Raw genomic sequence first — 20,464 nt, 5'->3', positions numbered from 1 at the left:
TTACACACTAATTATTCAAGCTGTATTCTTTGTTTTTTCCACAGGTTAGTTGCAAAGTATATCAGTTCATTTACCTATATTTAATGGGTTGCAATTACTTCTGGATGCTCTGTGAAGGGATTTATCTGCATACTCTCATTGTGGTGGCCGTTTTTGCAGAGAAACAACACCTGATGTGGTATTATCTTCTCGGCTGGGGTATGTAATTCCATAGGTTGTTCTCTTTAAAAGAAAAAAACAAACAACTGCTGCCTCAAGATTTCTTTTTTTTTTGGGGGGGGGGGGGGAGACCATCGTTTTTAATGTAATATAAAACTAATACTATGTACGTACATACTTCAACAATGTATATCAGATCAATTTTGTTTCTCTTAAATTAAATATGTCTTACTGTTTTAGCAAAGCTTTCTGCACATATTTTTTTTTTTGCTAAAACACAGATTTTGTACTGGAGAAGTCAGGAAGTGACTCCTTCTTTGCATAGAGAAAAGCGCCTCTTACTATGAAGAGACAATAAGAAGTAATTATTCATTGTTTCTCATCTTGAAGATGTTTATACAGGAATGAATGCTTGTTTCCTGAGACATCTCACCAGGCCTAGGGTGGAGGAGGGTCAAAACTGAATTGGGAAAGGCCAAGCCTTTATTTTTCCAGAGGTTTCGCTTGACCTGTATTGTTCACAAAGCAAATAGAGAACTACTGTAGGTAAAGAGTTTACGTAAAAAACAATACCAAAGACCACAAACTGAACATGACAGATTAAGGTAGCATGGGATAGCGCTTCCACAAAAGTCGGGACTCAGGCTTCTGGCTGTATTTGCACAAAGCTTTCAGGCCAAAATTTTCTGAAGTGACTAGTGATTTTGTGTGCTTCAGCTTTTGGTTGCTCATCTTGAGATACATTCAAGAGGCTTGATTTTGAGAGCATAGGTGTTCAGAAGTTTCTGAAAATCAGGCTCTTTTATGTTGTCTGAGATTGGGCACCGAAAATCACTGTTCAAAATGTAGGTAATTAGGGATTCAATAAAGTATTTTAAATCTCTTTTCTGGTAGTTTTATTTTTATCAACTCAAGTACATATACTGTACTATAGATCACTAAATGATTCTAGAGTCTTTTTAATTAACCCTGTTAAGACTGTGAACTTTTATGCATATCCTGTTAAGAATTAATATAGCTTGCAGTCTGGAAAATGTCAGTACAGTTGGAGTTGTACTTTTTTAAAATGCCTTTTTCTTTACGATTTGACCTAAGATTTATTTATATAGACAGGTTCAAATTTCCTAATAACACAACATACTGGACTACATTTCTGTATGACAGGACAGACATTGGAGCAAATCAAATGATGTTTTGCTGTATAGTGCTATATAGTTTTGTACGTAACATGGTCGAAGTGAAAAAATATAAGATTCCCACGGCTGATGCAAATAGTTGTTTCCTTGTTATTTTCCATATACTAGAAACCAACAAAACACATTAAAAAACAAGCAAAACATAACCAGTAAAATTGCACGGCTATTCATACTGCTATATGTACAAAAACACTGGTGAATTAGAGCGGGGCTTGTCTAGCAGTCTACACAGAATTGCACTGATATAAGGAAACATGCCTAAAAATGAGCATTAACTTTCAAGTGTGAGAATGAAAACAGTAGGTTAAAAATGTTGTTAAATTAACTTACCTGATCTGATTTTAAATTTTCAATCTGTCTTCCTACTCGAGGCCCTCATCCAGCAGAGTTTTAACGATGTGCTTAATTTTACAAAGTCAATGGGTCGACTCACTTGCTTAAATATTTTGCTGGATTGGGAGCCTTACTTGCGGAACTATTACTCAGGATTAGATTTTTCAACACAGATGCTTGCTATATCAGGCCTTATTCTGGAAAAGTCTCATTCAAATTGAAAAGTACCTGAAATCAGTTATATCTGTGTGCCTGAGTGAGGCGTGCAGGATGAAATTAGGTTTATTATGTGTATTCATTCATTATGTTTAAAACTTACTCATTGCCAATTTAATAGTTCTTTTTTTTTTGATGAAGTCAGAATTAATCCTTGAATTAGGCTGATATATAAATTTGCTGTTCTCAGGATTCCCATTGATCCCTGCCTGCATACACGCTATAGCAAGAAGTCTGTATTTCAATGACAAGTAAGTAAAATCTCAGTTTTTGTTTCTAAAAAGTAACATTTTCTTTCAAAGAGAGAGGATAATTAATAAAAAGCCCAAATGCTTATACTTTCCATTTTCTCCACAGCTGCTGGATCAGTTCTGAAACTCATCTGCTGTACATTATCCATGGTCCTATTTGTGCTGCTTTAGTGGTAGGCATTTTTCATATGATCATTTGTTTTTTCTTGTCAATTTCCTGATTGTTCCTAGTCTTTTTACAGAATTGGTAGGATCAATATCTCCCACCACAAAAAGGGGGTGATTGTGAAGACCAGAGGATAAATTCACTAATGTTTTAAGTGCAAAACACCAGTGAATGTATGTTACAGGTCCCCTTCTGTGTCCAATCAACAGAGGATAGAGTATGTTACAGCCCTCAGCTACGGAGTTTTCAAGCTGCTGCATGCTTTCAGCTCATGCTTTTAGTTCTGGAGGCCCTTAGTTCAATCACCAGTGTGTAAGCCAAGATGGCAATCATCACATAAGCAGGTTTAATTCCATCATAGTCAGTGCAGTTGCATTCATGCCAGTGATGAACTTGGGCAAAGTATTGCTAAGGTTTGCCAGAAAATGACTTCACAGTTGGAAATAAATCTCCCTTTCTTCTTTTTTCTATGCTTCTGGTAATGAAAATATTTTACTATACTGGTTGTTGATAGTATTTGTGCTGACATAATCTGCTCTTTAGGAAAGACAGACACAAAGGTAAAGGGGGTGGAGTAGCATTGTATATCAATGATGAGGTACAATGTAAAGAAATAAGAAGCGATGCAATGGATAAGACAGAGTCCGTCTGGGCAAAAATTACATTGGGGAAGAAAACTAGTAAAGCCTCTCCTACGATAGTGCTTGGGGTGTGCTATAGACCTCCGGGATCTAATTTGGATATGGATAGAGCCCTTTTTAATATCTTTAATAAAGTAAATACTAATGGAAACTGCATGATCATGGGAGACTTTAACTTCCCAGATATAGACTGGAGGACCAGTGCTAGTAATAATAATAGGGCTCAGATTTTCCTAGATGCGATAGCTGATGGATTCCTTCATCAAGTAGTTGCTGAACCGACTAGAGGGGATGCCATTTTAGATTTAATTTTGGTGAGTAGCGAGGACCTCATAGAAGAAATGGTTGTAGGGGACAATCTTGGCTCAAGTGATCATGAGCTAATTCAGTTCAAACTAAATGGAAGGATTAACAAAAATAAATCTGCAACGAGGGTTTTTGATTTCAAAAGGGCTGACTTTCAAAAATTAAGGAAATTAGTTAGGGAAGTGGATTGGACTGAAGAACTTATGGATCTAAAGGTAGAGGAGGCCTGGGACTACTTTAAATCAAAGCTGCAGAAGCTATCAGAAGCCTGTATCCCAAGAAAAGGGAAAAAATTCACAGGAAAGAGTTGTAAACCAAGCTGGATGAGCAAGCATCTTAGAGAGGTGATTAAGAAGAAGCAGAAAGCATACAGGGAGTGGAAGATGGGAGGGATCAGCAAGGAAAGCTACCTAATTGAGGTCAGAACATGTAGGGATAAAGTGAGACAGGCTAAAAGTCGAGTAGAGTTGGACCTTGCAAAGGGAATTAAAACCAATAGTAAAAGGTTCTATAGCCATATAAATAAGAAGAAAACTAAGAAAGAAGAAGTGGGGCCGCTTAACACTGAGGATGGAGTGGAGGTTAAAGATAATCTAGGCATGGCCCAATATCTAAACAAATACTTTGCCTCAGTCTTTAATAAGGCTAAAGAGGATCTTGGGGATAATGGTAGCATGACAAATGGGAATGAGGAGATAGAGGTAGATATTACCATATCTGAGGTAGAAGCAAAACTGAAACAGCTTAATGGGACTAAATCGGGGGGCCCAGATAATCTTCATCCAAGAATATTAAAGGAATTGGCACCTGAAATTGCAAGCCCATTAGCAAGAATTTTTAATGAATCTGTAAACTCAGGAGTAGTACCGAATGATTGGAGAATTGCTAATATAGTTCCTATTTTTAAGAAAGGAAAAAAAAAGTGATCCAGGTAACTAAAGGCCAGTTAGTTTGACATCTGTAGTATGCAAGGTCCTGGAAAAAATTTTGAAGGAGAAATTAGTTAAGGACATTGAAGTCAATGGTAAATGGGACAAAATACAACATGGTTTTACAAAAGGTAGATCGTGCCAAACCAACCTAATCTCCTTTTTTGAAAAATCACAGGTTTCAGAGTAGCAGGCGTGTTAGTCTGTATTCGCAAAAAGAAAAGGAGTACTTGTGGCACCTTAGAGACTAACAAATTTATTAGAGCATAAGCTTTCGTGAGCTACAGCTCACTTCATCGGATGCATTTGGTGGAAAAAACAGAGGAGAGATTTATATACACACACACAGAGAACATGAAACAATGGGTTTATCATACACACTGTAAGGAGAGTAATCACTTAAGATAAGCCATCACCAACAGCAGGGGGGGGAAGGAGGAAAACCTTTCATGGTGACAAGCAAGGTAGGCTAATTCCAGCAGTTAACAAGAATATCAGAGGAACAGTGGGGGGTGGGGTGGGAGGGAGAAATACCAGGGGGAAATAGTTTTACTTTGTGTAATGACTCATCCATTCCCAGTCTCTATTCAAGCCTAAGTTAATTGTATCCAGTTTGCAAATTAATTCCAATTCAGCAGTCTCTCGTTGGAGTCTGTTTTTGAAGCTTTTTTGTTGAAGTATAGCCACTCTAAGATCTGTGATCGAGTGACCAGAGAGATTGAAGTGTTCTCCAACTGGTTTTTGAATGTTATAATTCTTGACGTCTGATTTATGTCAATTCATTCTTTTACGTAGAGACTGTCCAGTTTGGCCAATGTACATGGCAGAGGGGCACTGCTGGCACATGATGGCATATATCACATTGGTAGATGCACAGGTGAACGAGCCTCTGATAGTGTGGCTGATGTGATTAGGCCCTATGATGGTATCCCCTGAATAGATATGTGGACAGAGTTGGCAACGGGCTTTCTTGCAAGGATAGGTTCCTGGGTTAGTGGTTCTGTTGTGTGGTGTGTGGTTGCTGGTGAGTATTTGCTTCAGATTGGGGGGCTGTCTGTAAGCAAGGACTGGTCTGTCTCCCAAGATCTGAGAGAGCGATGGCTCGTCCTTCAGGATAGGCTGTAGATCCTTGATGATGCGTTGGAGAGGTTTTAGTTGGGGGCTGAAGGTGATGGCTAGTGGCGTTCTGTTGTTTTCTTTGTTGGGCCTGTCCTGTAGTAGGTGACTTCTGGGTACTCTTCTGGCTCTGTCAATCTGTTTCTTCACTTCAGCAGGTGGGTATTGTAGTTGTAGGAATGCATGATAGAGATCTTGTAGGTGTTTGTCTCTGTCTGAGGGGTTGGAGCAAATGCGGTTATATTGTAGCGCTTGGCTGTAGACAATGGATCGAGTGGTATGATCTGGATGAAAGCTAGAGGCATGTAGGTAGGAATAGCGGTCAGTAGGTTTCCGATATAGGGTGGTGTTTATGTGACCATCGCTTATTAGCACCGTAGTGTCCAGGAAGTGGATCTCTTGTGTGGACTGGTCCAGGCTGAGGTTGATGGTGGGATGGAAATTGTTGAAATCATGGTGGAATTCCTCAAGAGCTTCTTTTCCATGGGTCCAGATGATGAAGATGTCATCAATGTAGCGCAAGTAGAGTAGGGGCATTAGGGGACGAGAGCTGAGGAAGCGTTGTTCTAAGTCAGCCATAAAAATGTTGGCATACTGTGGGGCCATGCGGGTACCCATCGCAGTGCCGCTGATTTGAAGGTATACATTGTCACCAAATGTGAAATAGTTATGGGTCAGGACAAAGTCACAAAGTTCTGCCACCAGGTTAGCCGTGACAGTATCGGGGATACTGTTCCTGACGGCTTGTAGTCCATCTTTGTGTGGAATGTTGGTGTAGAGGGCTTCTACATCCATAGTGGCTAGGATGGTGTTTTTAGGAAGATCACCAATGGACTGTAGTTTCCTCAGGAAATCGGTGGTGTCTCGAAGATAGCTGGGAGTGCTGGTAACGAAGGGCCTGAGGAGGGAGTCTACATAGCCAGACAATCCTGCTGTCAGGGTGCCAATGCCTGAGATGATGGGGCGTCCAGGATTTCCAGGTTTATGGATCTTGGGTAGCAGATAGAATACCCCAGGTCGGGGCTCCAGGGGTGTGTCTGTGCGGATTTCTTCTTGTGCTTTTTCAGGGAGTTTCTTGAGCAAATGCTGTAGTTTCTTTTGGTAACTCTCAGTGGGATCAGAGGGTAATGGCTTGTAGAAAGTGGTGTTGGAGAGCTGCCTAGTAGCCTCTTGTTCATACTCCGACCTATTCATGATGACGACAGCACCTCCTTTGTCAGCCTTTTTGATTATGATGTCAGCTATACTTCAACAAAAAAGCTTCAAAAACAGACTCCAATGAGAGACTGCTGAATTGGAATTAATTTGCAAACTGGATACAATTAATTTAGGCTTGAATAGAGACTGGGAATGGATGAGTCATTACACAAAGTAAAACTATTTCCCCATGGTATTTCTCCCCCCCACCCCACCCCACCCCCCACTGTTCCTCTGATATTCTTGTTAACTGCTGGAATTATCCTACCTTGCTTGTCACCATGAAAGGTTTTCCTCCTTTCCCTCCTCCCCCCGCTGCTGGTGATGGCTTATCTTAAGTGATCACTCTCCTTACAGTGTGTATGATAAACCCATTGTTTCATGTTCTCTGTGTGTGTATATAAATCTCCCCTCTGTTTTTTCCACCAAATGCATCCGATGAAGTGAGCTGTAGCTCACGAAAGCTTATGCTCTAATAAATTTGTTAGTCTCTAAGGTGCCACAAGTACTCCTTTTCTTTTTTTGAAAAAGTAACAGATTTTTTAGATAAAGGAAATGCAGTGGATCTAATTTACCTAAATTTCAGTAAGGCATTTGATACTGTGCCACATGGGGAATTATTAGTTAAATTGGAGAAGATGGGGATCAAGATGAACATCAAAAGGTGGATAAGGAATTGTTTAAAGGGGAGACTGCAACGGGTCCTACTGAAAGGCGAACTGTCAGGTTGGAGGGAGGTTACCAGTGGAGTTCCTCAGGGATCGGTTTTGGGACCAGTCTTATTTAATCTTTTTATTACTGACCTTGGCACAAAAAGTGGGAGTGTGCTAATAAAGTTTGCAGATGATACAAAGCTGGGAGGTATTGCCAATTCGGAGAAGGATCGGGATATTATACAGGAGGATCTGGATTACCTTGTAAATTGGAGTAATAGTAATAGGATGAAATTTAATAGTGAGAAGTGTAAGGGATTTAGGGATTAATGCATTTAGGGATTAATAACAAGAATTTTAGTTATAAGTTGGGGACACATCAATTAGAAGTAACAGAAGAGGAGAAGGACCTTGGAGTATTGGTTGATCATAGGATGACTATAAGCTGCCAATGTGATATGGCTGTGAAAAAAGCTAATGTGGTTTTGGGATGCATCAGGAGAGGCATTTCCAGTAGGGATAAGGAGGTTTTAGTACCGTTATACAAGGCACTGGTGAGACCTCACCTAGAATACTGTGTGCAGTTCTGGTCTCCCATGTTTAAAAAGGATGAATTCCAACTGGAGCAGGTACAGAGAAGGGCTACTAGGATGATCCGAGGAATGGAAAACTTGTCTTATGAAAGGAGACTTAAGTAGCTTGGCTTGTTTAGCATAACTAAAAGAAGGTTGAGGGGAGATATGATTGCTCTCTATAAATATATCAGAGGGATAAATACAGGAGAGGGAGAGGAATTATTTCAGCTCAGCACCAATGTGGACACAAGAACAAATGGGTATAAACTGGCCACCAGGAAGTTTAGACTTGAAATCAGATGAAGGTTTTTAACCATCAGAGGAGTGAAGTTTTGGAATAACCTTCCAAGGGAAGCAGTGGGGGCAAAAGATCTATCTGGTTTTAAGATTCTACTTGATAAGTTTATGGAGGAGATGGTATGATGGGATAATGGGATTTTGGTAAGTAATTGATCTTTAAATATTCATGGTAAATAGGCCAAATCCCCTGAGATGGGATATTAGATGGATGGGATCTGAGTTACTATAGAAAATTCTTTCCTGGGTATCTGGCTGGTGAATCTTGCCCATATGCTCAGGGTTTAGCTGATCGCCATATTTGGGGTCGGGAAGGAATTTTCCTCCAGGGCAGATTGGAGAGGCCCTGGAGGTTTTTCGCCTTCCTCTGTAGCATGGGGCATGGTTGACTTGAGGGAGGCTTCTCTGCTCCTTGAAGTCTTTGAACCATGATTTAAGGACTTCAATAGCTCAGACATGGGTGAGGTTTTTCATAGGAGTGGGTGGGTGAGATTCTGTGGCCTGCGCTGTGCAGGAGGTCGGACTAGATGATCAGAATGGTCCCTTCTGACCTTAGTATCTATGAATCTATGAATCTATAATGGATAAGTTACCTCTCTTTTGAATCTAAACAGAGTTCTTGTCTAATTACTGTGGTTGCCATTCTTAGTTTGATCTACATGGATCACAATTAATTACAGTTAGGTCTTGTCTACCTGAGAGAGTTTCTCTGGTGTAACCTATGACAGAAACAGATATAGTTAAATTGGTACAAAGCCCTATGTGGACATACTTATTTCAGGATAAGAGTATTTTTTCTTGATTTAGCCTAAATTGACAGGGAACAAGTTTAAGTTCTACTAAATATAAGGTTTTAGAGTAGCAGCCGTGTTAGTCTGTATCCATAAAAAGAAAAGGAGTATTTGTGGCACCTTAGAGACTAACAAATTTATTTGAGCATAAGCTTTCATGAGATGCTCAAATAAATTGGTTAGTCTCTAAGGTGCCACAAGTACTGCTTTTCTTTTTACTAAATATAAAGCACTTTTAAACCAAAATAAGAGTGTCCAAGGGAGAGGGAGGAAAAATTGCATTAGTTTAACTATATCAGTTTAAAAACCAATTTAAATTAAACCAATGCAACTTTCCCATGTAGACCAGGCCTCAGAGGCACATCAGAAGTTCTCCTCCCATATATAGTGTCTCTGGCATAGATACAGTGTCAAAAGGCAAAATTTTCAAAAATGCCTAAGTCCCATTTTCAAAAATGATTTAGGAACTTACAGCCAGATTTCCAAGGGCAATTGGAACATAAAGATGCAGATAGATGAATTTTCAGAAGCACTTTAACTGGGCAAGCACCTAACTCCCAATGAAATCCAAGTTGGGGCCTATCTGCATATTTATGTGCATAAATGCCTTTGAAAACCAGGCCTAAGTCTCATTGACTTAAAATGAGATTCAGTCTCTAAGGTACTTCAGTGTCTTTTGAAAACAACTCCTAAATCACCATTTCTGAAAATTTTCCCCAAATGTCCAAGACCAGAAAGTGTTGGCACTTAAAAATAAAATGAGATTTTCACTTAGGTCAAAATCCTGTGACCAAATTAAGTATTGTATAACGACCTGAATGTGGTTCCATGGGGGATGGTGAGAGAGAGAGAGGGAGAGGGAGTGCAGAGTTAGGTAAGAGTACATCTGGTTGAAACTTGGAAATTCTGTTCCAGTAGAAATTCTGATATTTCATAATAGGTTTTTGTTCCATTTCAGAAGTTTGTTTTGAATTTTTGAAATTTCCCACTAACAGGAAATTTCACAAACAATGGTTTTAAAAAAATGAATTGTTATCAAAGGAAACTGAGTGGCTGGCTGCCTGGACACCTGTGAAACAGGAAGCCTAGCAGCCATGAGAGCCCTGGCTCCATCTGGAGCTTCCAGGCTGCCTGCTGTGGGAGCCATGTCCTCACTAGGAGTAGGACTTCTAGGGTCACCAGGCTCTCAGTTCCATGGCAGGGAGCCTGTGAGCCCTGACATAGCTGGTCTACCCTGAAGTCTCGGACACTGGAAGCCTGGGTCTCCAACCCTGGATCAATCGGTATAGTGGGACTGCCCTGAAGCCATTGACCTTAGATGCCCTGGGTTCCTTGGCCTCAGAGCAGTCTGTAGAGTGGGGCTGGGGACCCTGGAACCCCCCCCCCAGCAGCCGTCCAGGAAACCAGGCAAGTTTCTGATTGATCCCTGCCTGTCATTCAACAAAACTTTGTTGAACCCATGATGTTCCCATAAAGCATTTCAGGTTTGACAACCTTTTCACCAGAAAATTCCCAACCAGCTATAGATAAGGGGCTTCGCCTCCACCCCTGCAACAGGAGCGGAGGAAAGAACAGGTGGGGCAGGCCCTGACTAATAATCCTGTGAGTATGTGAATCCATCACCCAGCCCCTTTCCATAAGATGTGTATGGGTGTGTGTTCTGCCCCTGGAGGCTACTGCAGCAGAAGGGAATATGATTCTGTTCTATCTTCTACCTCCCACCCTCACTTGACTGCACAAAGTCTATCTACTAGAGTGTACAATTCAATGTTTGTTAAATCACAAACACAAATTAACCTGCAGTGTAAGTAACTGCAAACTCCACTGAAGTCAATAGATGTACGCACCTACACCAGAGCTGAATTTAACCCATGGAATTTTGGCTTTGTGATATCACTAATCAACAGAAAATATGAGTCAAGGGAAAATATGTGGCTGATTAAAGAACAAATTTCTATTTTATATATACATATACAAGCACAGCTATCTTGGCAATTAATAACTATAAAAATGCATATAAAGATCTGCTAAACTGTTATCCAATAACAGTAACATTTTATAAATTAGCCTGAACATGTCAATGACTCTACACACTAAAATAATTCCCTTTAGTATAAGATAATCAGAAAACCTGGACTGGCTGACCTCAGCAAAATTAGCATGTAAAAATACACCGACTTTAATTTTTCATATAATTTTCCAGTTTGCCCAAGGCAGTTTTTTTAAAAATTAATAAATTGAACAATGTTTTGGTAAATAGTTTAGAGTTGCCCCTGAGGCTGAAATTGTTTCGATTTGCATGTCATCCTTGTCCAGAAGACAGAATGTGTGGGCCACTGACTATCTCCAGCCAGTTGGTGATACCTCATAATGTTCATGAAGTGTGTCAGCGACTGAACCTTTAATGCTTATCATGATCAGTTTATTCGCTTTGTTGTTAGCTGGTTTGGCAAGAGGCTTTGTTCAACTTCCGTTCAAATTTTGTAACTTAGAGACTTTCATACTGAGAAGACAAACAAAAAGCTGGCATATTTAAATAGGCCTACACTGAGTGCTTTTTGTAAGTCTGCTCCCACTCGGGTGACCAGATGTCCCGATTTTATAGGGACAGTCCCGATATTTGGGGCTTTTTCTTATATAGGCTCGAATTATCCCCCACCCTCTGTCCTGATTTTTCACACTTGCTGTCTGGTCACCCTTGCTCCCACTGAAGTCTAGGGGAGTTTTGCCATTGATTTCACTAGACTGGCACTGAGCATGTCTGAAAATCCCACCCTCTAAATCCATTTACTTTTCATACATTTTTATTTATTTATTTATTCTTTTTTGATCATCATCAACAATATTTATACAAAGTAGAGGGAGGTTCTAGACTCCTCACAGTCTCTCTCCTTCTTTTGATGCCTGCTTTGAAGCCATTTGTTCTCATATTATAACCACTCTAAATTCCCTCTTGAGTGTGACAAATGCATGACATCACAATTACTTTCATGAAATTACTACAGGACATAAACTCAATATCCAGCATTATGGGCCCAGCTCTCAATGACTGCTGCAAAAGAAATTATACTGGGAAAAATGTAATTTGACACTTTCTCCATGAAAATGACTGAACCTTTTTGACTCCAACATTCCAGAAAACATTCTCTCCTAGACTGAGAACGAATCTGACAGATTTCAGCCAGGAAGGAAAAAAGATTGAAAATATTATAAACAACTGAAAATTATCCCTTAGAATGGAAACATTGGTCCCACTTTAAACAGGAGCCGGATCCAACCATGGACCCAATTCAATACCCACTAAAGTCAATGGAAATTATATCAAGCCCTCTAGACATTGTTACCTGCTCAGCCTACCTTTAATCTCAGTTTTCTGCCAACTAAAATAAGAAAAGAGAATTTCTTCTCCCCCTCACACAGCCTCCTAGGGCAGAATACTGAACCTATTGCTCAGCCTATTGTCTTAGCTGTTGAGAAATGTTTGCTGAGGAGGTCCATGGGGTACATAGATGCTGTGGGTACTAATGCCCTCTTTACAGGTTGATTAGCTAGTGAATTAATGTAGTTGAGAATCACTTGCCTTTGTCCCATCCCAAACCCTCTCCATAATGAAATGCAATGCGTTCCTCTGGAACTGTGATCCGTGACCAGTGGGGCATGGACCCCTGCAGAGATTCCCTGGACTTGCCTCCCTCTACCCTGACAATTAGGTCTTCCATACCACGTAGATGTTATGGCTGGAAAGTACTTGGGCTTTAGTATTTCCTCTGAAAACCAGTTCTAAATCCATGTAACCTTTCCTCTCCCCAGCATATACAGAGAGTGAAATCCCAGTTCAATTGACATCAGTAGGAATTTTGCTGTTGACTTCAGTAGGGCCAAGATTGCAGCCAGAGAATGCATATTACATTATTTTATGCTAATATACTACTATTTCTTTAATCCAAAACTGTCTCGTCAAAGAGATGTCACGTACGTAACTATGCTGTCAGTTCTAAAGCTGAGATGTCATTTGTATCTGCCTTAGTTTATACCTTTGAGCTCTAATTTCATGAAAACTAGAGCACCTTACAGGATCTGGCCTTATTTGCCAAATTTCAGATCTTCCTCCCTCCCCTCCTCTCCCCAACCAATCAATATCAAAGATAAACGGGCACAAAGTACCTGATCCAAAGCCTACTGAAAGCAATGGCAAGAATCCCATTGATTTCAGTGGACTCTGGGTCAGGCCCAAACTGCCCAGTGTTGTTCCCATCAAAGTCAACAATAAAAATGCCTTTTGATTTCAATGACAGCAATATCAGGCGCAAAATGTGTTTGAGGCTTGTAAATCTCTATATCCAATTGTTTTTATTTATTTCTTTCTTTAAATATATGTACAACTTTTAATATTCCTGCATGAATGTTTAATGAAAGGTAGGTTGAAAATGTGGATCTTATTCTCAGTATAAATTTTCTGGGCACTGAGGCAGGAAAAAAATATAGATGTAGAGATGATGAAGACAGAACAGGGTTGTAAATCTTTCCCATGACACGTGTGAAATGAAAGAGATCCTTTTTGAAAGGGTTCCTGTAATTTCCCATCCTGATAATAGTTAGATGTTATACATTGATTAAAAAAAGACAAGTCAGGGATAAAGATAGAAGACTAAATGCATGTGCTTTGGCTGTGTAAGCAGAACCCTCATGGCTGAAACAGGTTGACTGCCAATCCAATTTCCACACTTAACTAAGCATGACCTGCTTTAGTACAACTGTAAGCAACAATATTAAGCTATAAACAAGATAACTAGAAGAAAGTGTTTTTTCTCCTTGTAGGAGCAACATCTTAAAGACCACAGCTGGGACTTTCAGAGCAGGAGCCAATGGGAATTGGGTTCCTAACTCCCTTAGGCTGCTTTGAAAGTCCCACCCTCCATGAAGTTAACAAGGTTGCTTTTAGAAGCCATGCTATTGTGTAATTGTGATCAAATCTACGCCCAAGAAAGGAGCAGCTATAATTTAAATCTTGACTGGAGTTGCCTCTAGTTGCCCAGAGAGTTGCAAATGTTTGCCTAAAGAGTCATGAATAAAGGAATAGCAGGAGAATGGGGAAATGAAGGCTGATGTCAGTTTCTCCAACTGACGAGAATGATTGATCAGAATGGAAAAAAGGAATAGCAGTGTTTTTTAATTTAAGTACAGGTTTCAGAGTAGCAGCCGTGTTAGTCTGTATTCGCAAAAAGAAAAGGAGTACTTGTGGCACCTTAGAGACTAACAAATTTATTAGAGCATAAGCTTTCGTGAGCTACAGCTCACTTCATCGGATGCATTTTCGTAGCTCACGAAAGCTTATGCTCTAATAAATTTGTTAGTCTCTAAGGTGCCACAAGTACTCCTTTTCTTTTTAATTTAAGTACAAGCAGTTTTGACTTCAGCTACATTAACAAATGAATTTTTCTATGCTAAAGTTTTTATTTCTGCCACTGAAAAGGACAGATTTTAAAATTATTTCTACCATTTATAAGTAGGAACATGTTACAATAGTTTAGTGTATTTTTTCCTTGACAGTTCTTTAAATAAGGCTGAACACCACAATTCAGCAAGGTAGCTAGCAAGACAAGGTAGATTCAGCGAAGTATGTAACATGAGAGGCAGTATGGTCCAATGGATGAGGCACTGGACTGAACCTCATCAGACCAACCTTACGTTTCTACCTTTGCCACAGACTTGCTGTGTGACTTCGGGCAAGTCATTTCCCTTCTATGTACATCTATTTGCCCTCCCAGCCTTTGTCTGACTTGACTTGTGTAAGCTCTGTGAGGCAGGGACTATTTCTTCCTATGAGTTTGCACTGTACCTCACACAATGGGACTCCAAACTCAGTTGGGTGTTGTAGTCATTACCATAATATGTATAGGTTTCAGAGTAGCAGCCGTGTTAGTCTGTATTCGCAAAAAGAAAAGGAGTACCGGTGGCACCTTAGAGACTAACAAATTTATTAGAGCATAAGCTTTCGTGAGCTACAGCTCACTTCATCGGATGCATTTGGTGGAAAAAACAGAGGAGAGATTTATATACACACACACAGAGAACATGAAACAATGGGTTTATCATACACACTGTAAGGAGAGTGATCACTTAAGATAAGCCATCACCAGCAGCGGAGCGGGGGGGGGGGGGGGAAGGAGGAAAACCTTTCATGGTGACAAGCAAGGTAGGCTAATTCCAGCAGTTAACAAGAATATCAGAGGAACAGTGGGGGGTGGGGTGGGAGGGAGAAATACCAGGGGGAAATAGTTTTACTTTGTGTAATGACTCATCCATTCCCAGTCTCTATTCAAGCCTAAGTTAATTGTATCCAGTTTGCAAATTAATTCCAATTCAGCAGTCTCTCGTTGGAGTCTGTTTTTGAAGCTTTTTTGTTGAAGTATAGCCACTCTAAGATCTGTGATCGAGTGACCAGAGAGATTGAAGTGTTCTCCAACTGGTTTTTGAATGTTATAATTCTTGACGTCTGATTTATGTCAATTCATTCTTTTACGTAGAGACTGTCCAGTTTGGCCAATGTACATGGCAGAGGGGCACTGCTGGCACATGATGGCATATATCACATTGGTAGATGCACAGGTGAACGAGCCTCTGATAGTGTGGCTGATGTGATTAGGCCCTATGATGGTATCCCCTGAATAGATATGTGGACAGAGTTGGCAACGGGCTTTCTTGCAAGGATAGGTTCCTGGGTTAGTGGTTCTGTTGTGTGGTGTGTGGTTGCTGGTGAGTATTTGCTTCAGATTGGGGGGCTGTCTGTAAGCAAGGACTGGTCTGTCTCCCAAGATCTGTGAGAGTGATGGCTCGTCCTTCAGGATAGGTTGTAGATCCTTGATGATGCGTTGGAGAGGTTTTAGTTGGGGGCTGAAGGTGATGGCTAGTGGCGTTCTGTTGTTTTCTTTGTTGGGCCTGTCCTGTAGTAGGTGACTTCTGGGTACTCTTCTGGCTCTGTCAATCTGTTTCTTCACTTCAGCAGGTGGGTATTGTAGTTGTAGGAATGCATGATAGAGATCTTGTAGGTGTTTGTCTCTGTCTGAGGGGTTGGAGCAAATGCGGTTATATCGTAGTGCTTGGCTGTAGACAATGGATCGAGTGGTATGATCTGGATGAAAGCTAGAGGCATGTAGGTAGGAATAGCGGTCAGTAGGTTTCCGATATAGGGTGGTGGTTATGTGACCATCGCTTATTAGCACCGTAGTGTCCAGGAAGTGGATCTCTTGTGTGGACTGGTCCAGGCTGAGGTTGATGGTGGGATGGAAATTGTTGAAATCATGGTGGAATTCCTCAAGAGCTTCTTTTCCATGGGTCCAGATGATGAAGATGTCATCAATGTAGCGCAAGTAGAGTAGGGACATTAGGGGACGAGAGCTGAGGAAGCGTTGTTCTAAGTCAGCCATAAAAATGTTGGCATACTGTGGGGCCATGCGGGTACCCATCGCAGTGCCGCTGATTTGAAGGTATACATTGTCACCAAATGTGAAATAGTTATGGGTCAGGACAAAGTCACAAAGTTCTGCCACCAGGTTAGCCGTGACAGTATCGGGGATACTGTTCCTGACGGCTCGTAGTCCATCTTTGTGTGGAATGTTGGTGTAGAGGGCTTCTACATCCATAGTGGCTAGGATGGTGTTTTTAGGAAGATCACCAATGGACTGTAGTTTCCTCAGGAAATCGGTGGTGTCTCGAAGATAGCTGGGAGTGCTGGTAACGAAGGGCCTGAGGAGGGAGTCTACATAGCCAGACAATCCTGCTGTCAGGGTGCCAATGCCTGAGATGATGGGGCGTCCAGGATTTCCAGGTTTATGGATCTTGGGTAGCAGATAGAATACCCCAGGTCGGGGCTCCAGGGGTGTGTCTGTGCGGATTTCTTCTTGTGCTTTTTCAGGGAGTTTCTTGAGCAAATGCTGTAGTTTCTTTTGGTAACTCTCAGTGGGATCAGAGGGTAATGGCTTTAGAAAGTGGTGTTGGAGAGCTGCCTAGTAGCCTCTTGTTCATACTCCGACCTATTCATGATGACGACAGCACCTCCTTTGTCAGCCTTTTTGATTATGATGTCAGAGTTGTTTCTGAGGCTGTGGATGGCACTGTGTTCTGCATGGCTGAGGTTATGGGGTAAGCGATGCTGCTTTTCCACAATTTCAGCTCGTGCACGTCGGCGGAAGCAGTCTATGTAGAAATCCAGGCTGCTGTTTCGACCTTCAGGAGGAGTCCACCCAGAATCCTTCTTTTTGTAGTGTTGGCAGGAAGGTCTCTGTGGGTTAATATGTTGGTCAGAGGTGTGTTGGAAATATTCCTTGAGTCTGAGACGTCGAAAATAGGATTCTAGGTCACCACAGAACTGTATCATGTTCGTGGGGGTGGAGGGGCAAAAGGAGAGGCCCCGAGATAGGACAGAATCTTCTGCTGGGCTAAGAGTATAGTTGGATAGATTAACAATATTGCTGGGTGGGTTACGGGAACCATTGTTGTGGCCCCTTGTGGCATATAGTAGTTTAGATAGCTTAGTGTCCTTTTTCTTTTGTAGAGAAGCAAAGTGTGTTTTGTAAATGGCTTGTCTAGTTTTTGTAAAGTCCAGCCACGAGGAAGTTTGTGTGGAAGGTTGGTTCTTTATGAGAGTATCCAGTTTTGAGAGCTCATTCTTAATCTTTCCCTGTTTGCTGTAGAGGATGTTGATCAGGTGGTTCCGCAGTTTCTTTGAGAGTGTGTGGCACAAGCTGTCAGCATAGTCTGTGTGGTATGGATGAGTCATTACACAAAGTAAAACTATTTCCCCCTGGTATTTCTCCCTCCCACCCCACCCCCCACTGTTCCTCTGATATTCTTGTTAACTGCTGGAATTAGCCTATCTTGCTTGTCACCATGAAAGGTTTTCCTCCTTTCCCCCCCCCTGCTGCTGGTGATGGCTTATCTTAAGTGATCACTCTCCTTACAGTATGTATGATAAACCCATTGTTTCATGTTCTCTGTGTGTGTGTATATAAATCTCTCCTCTGTTTTTTCCACCAAATGCATCCGATGAAGTGAGCTGTAGCTCACGAAAGCTTATGCTCTAATAAATTTGTTAGTCTCTAAGGTGCCACCGGTACTCCTTTTCTTTTTGCATAATATGTATAGTGATCATACACATGTGAGTAGCCCCATTGATGTCAATGGGACTATCTGTGCTTAAAGTTTTGCATGTGCTAAAGTAACTTCCTGAATCAGAGCCTGCCTTTGCTAATTTTGTGAGAAATCAGGCCATCACAATCTCTCTGCTTTAGCATTTTGTAAAAAGTCTCTATTACTGGCAAAAGAGATTACTGAATATTTCTGCTGCTCCTTTTCTCAGATCTGCACTCTACTTTGCCACATAACTAAACCCAATTATCTGATTCATTTATTCTAATATCTGCACTAGTTAGCCTTGCAAATTGTGTGAATGTGTTTATGGTGGGATAGTGCATGCTCTATTTTAAAAAATGAAATACAAGCACTAATAAGATTTTATGAATGAAATAGTTCTGTTATGAACTACTCACCTTTAACTTTTGTTAGTCTAGTATTTAATTAAACTTCAAGCTGAAGATCTGTGTTAAAAATATTTTGTACTAATTCAGTCAAATTGCCAAAGCTTCAGTGGTATGTGAACTACAAGTTCAGAGAACCACTTTGTATTAAAGTAATAGATCTAAGTGAGAGAGCTTAAAATTAGCAATGAAGGAAGGTCATATTGTTGGAATGTACAATAGGAAGTTAGACAAGGATGGTAGGCTGCCTGAAACCTAAATAAATCTCTTGGGAAAGAATCAGAAGACCTTGATTGCCTAAACAAAGCTAAAAGCTAGTTGCTAGTTTCCAGCAGAAACTCATGCAGAAGTTTCCTATGTAAAGCAATTTCCTATTAAATTGATTTAAATAGCTCATAAGTGGAATATAAATAACATAGCACATCCACCTAATACCATGTTGCTGAAACCATGAATGGCTGTGTATCATGAGTTCATAATTTACGTAACAGTAATGCTGTTGTATACAGAACACTACCACATTGACGCCTGGGTTGTTTGAAGTTGATAACCAGGTCACAACTTTATTATAGTGAGACAAAAAAGATCTATATCCTAGAGGAGGAAGTCCTGCTTGTTGTAGAAAGGAGAGCATTTGCTTGTACTGGCTCCTTCCCCTATTCCTTGCATTGGTACACCTGCTGGGAGAACTTCCTCATCTCCCCAAGCTATTAAAGACTGTATCTAGACCAAGTCCTTAAATATGGGATCCTATACTGGTAATGGCTAACTGCACCAGTCAGCCTCTCATTCTTGTTCAGAGAGATGGGATTGCCATACAGACCTCCCCCATGAGTCTGGGTGGTGATTAACTTGATGCTTCTTCTTCAGGAAAAAAAACATACCAATTTAGAGAACTAAGTTTGGAAAGCTCCTTTTGTCCCTAAACAACTTTATTCAAGGGAAGTTAATCAATGGTTTGGCCAATATGGCTACTGTTTGGAGGCAAGTGTCCTCAGCCAGAGGTATTGCTGTCTTTAAAGGGACTTATCCCATAGCCAGGAAGGAGATTCATTATCTCTGCCTCTTACAACATGTCTGAGATTATTCAACTGCTGCCATTATACAATAATACATGAAAATTCAATGCAATGTTGTCCATTTTATCCTCTTCTCGGACCTCGTTTATTAATCTACCTGGCTGTGCTTATACTGTGAACTCTTCAGGGAAGGAACTGTTTCATCTTGCATGTCTGTGATACTACCACAAATAAATAAACAACAATAATTAAGAATTATTTATTTGTCACTCTTGCATCTTCTAATGGTTTATTTGCACACTCATTGTTTTTAATTAGATTTAGGGCACATGCTTGTGAACTAGACCACCAGTTGTTCATTCATTCACTTTTGAAACATATTGAAATATTAGCAACAAAAGGTTTTATTGGGAGAGGTAAAGAGGACCCTAAATTCTCATTGACCTCAGCAAAATTTATGGTTGCTCATTACTTTTTGGGATCACTCCTTAACAATGAAGCAAAGGCCCAAATCCTCAAAGGTCAATGGGAGATCAGTGGGAGGTAGGCACCTAAATGCCTTTGAAAATCTGGTCCAAACTCCTGAAATATTCTCTTATCACTTTATGCTATATGGTAAAATAAAGTGGAGAGTACCATCATAACATTGTAGCTAATAGAAATGTCATTTAATTTACAATACTACTGAATAATCTGAGTATTTGTCACTTTGTCTATGCCTTTAAATTATAATAGCATATCCAATGGATCTACTTAGAAATGGTCAAGAAATACTTTTTTCCTTGTAAAAAGTTTTGACTAAAATTTAAAAAAATCATTTGTCCAAATTTCTCTTTCTAATGTTTTGGATTCTCATTGAAAAATCAAAGCTGACAACAGAATTTTTTCCCAGTTTTTGGCTCTTTTGATTGATGAAAACTGGAGGGTGGGGGGAATCATTTCTTGTGGGGGCGGGTACTCAATGAAAACCGAAACATTTTTGATGAAAATGGATTGTTTTTTCTTGAAAATTTCCATACATTTTATGTTGAAAAAAGTTTTGATCAAAGACTTTTGATCAGCTCTAGACAGCAGGGATGCAAT

At 40.4% G+C, this 20,464-nt stretch overlaps 1 protein-coding gene and 1 long non-coding RNA gene across 4 annotated transcripts in view; both read left to right on the top strand.

Moving 5' to 3' along the window:
* CALCRL (calcitonin receptor like receptor) overlaps positions 1 to 20,464 on the top strand; it is a 114,604-nt gene that overhangs the window by 77,301 nt on the left and 16,839 nt on the right. For all 3 annotated transcript variants that reach the window (XM_038421841.2, XM_043505452.1, XM_038421842.2), the window contains 3 exons: positions 45 to 198; positions 2,095 to 2,155; positions 2,262 to 2,328. In XM_038421841.2, the coding sequence (XP_038277769.1) occupies positions 45 to 198; positions 2,095 to 2,155; positions 2,262 to 2,328 (282 nt within the window). The remainder of the gene's footprint in view (positions 1 to 44; positions 199 to 2,094; positions 2,156 to 2,261; positions 2,329 to 20,464) is intronic.
* LOC122458160 lies at positions 14,443 to 18,933 on the top strand. Its single transcript, XR_006278040.1, has 2 exons — positions 14,443 to 14,725; positions 17,971 to 18,933. It is a non-coding gene; the product is annotated as an uncharacterized LOC122458160 (long non-coding RNA).

This window comes from Dermochelys coriacea, chromosome 11, assembly GCF_009764565.3.
Source record: "Dermochelys coriacea isolate rDerCor1 chromosome 11, rDerCor1.pri.v4, whole genome shotgun sequence".
Lineage (NCBI taxonomy): Eukaryota > Metazoa > Chordata > Testudines > Dermochelyidae > Dermochelys > Dermochelys coriacea.
Note: the sequence above shows the minus strand (reverse complement) of the source record. Positions and strands in the feature narration are given on the sequence as shown.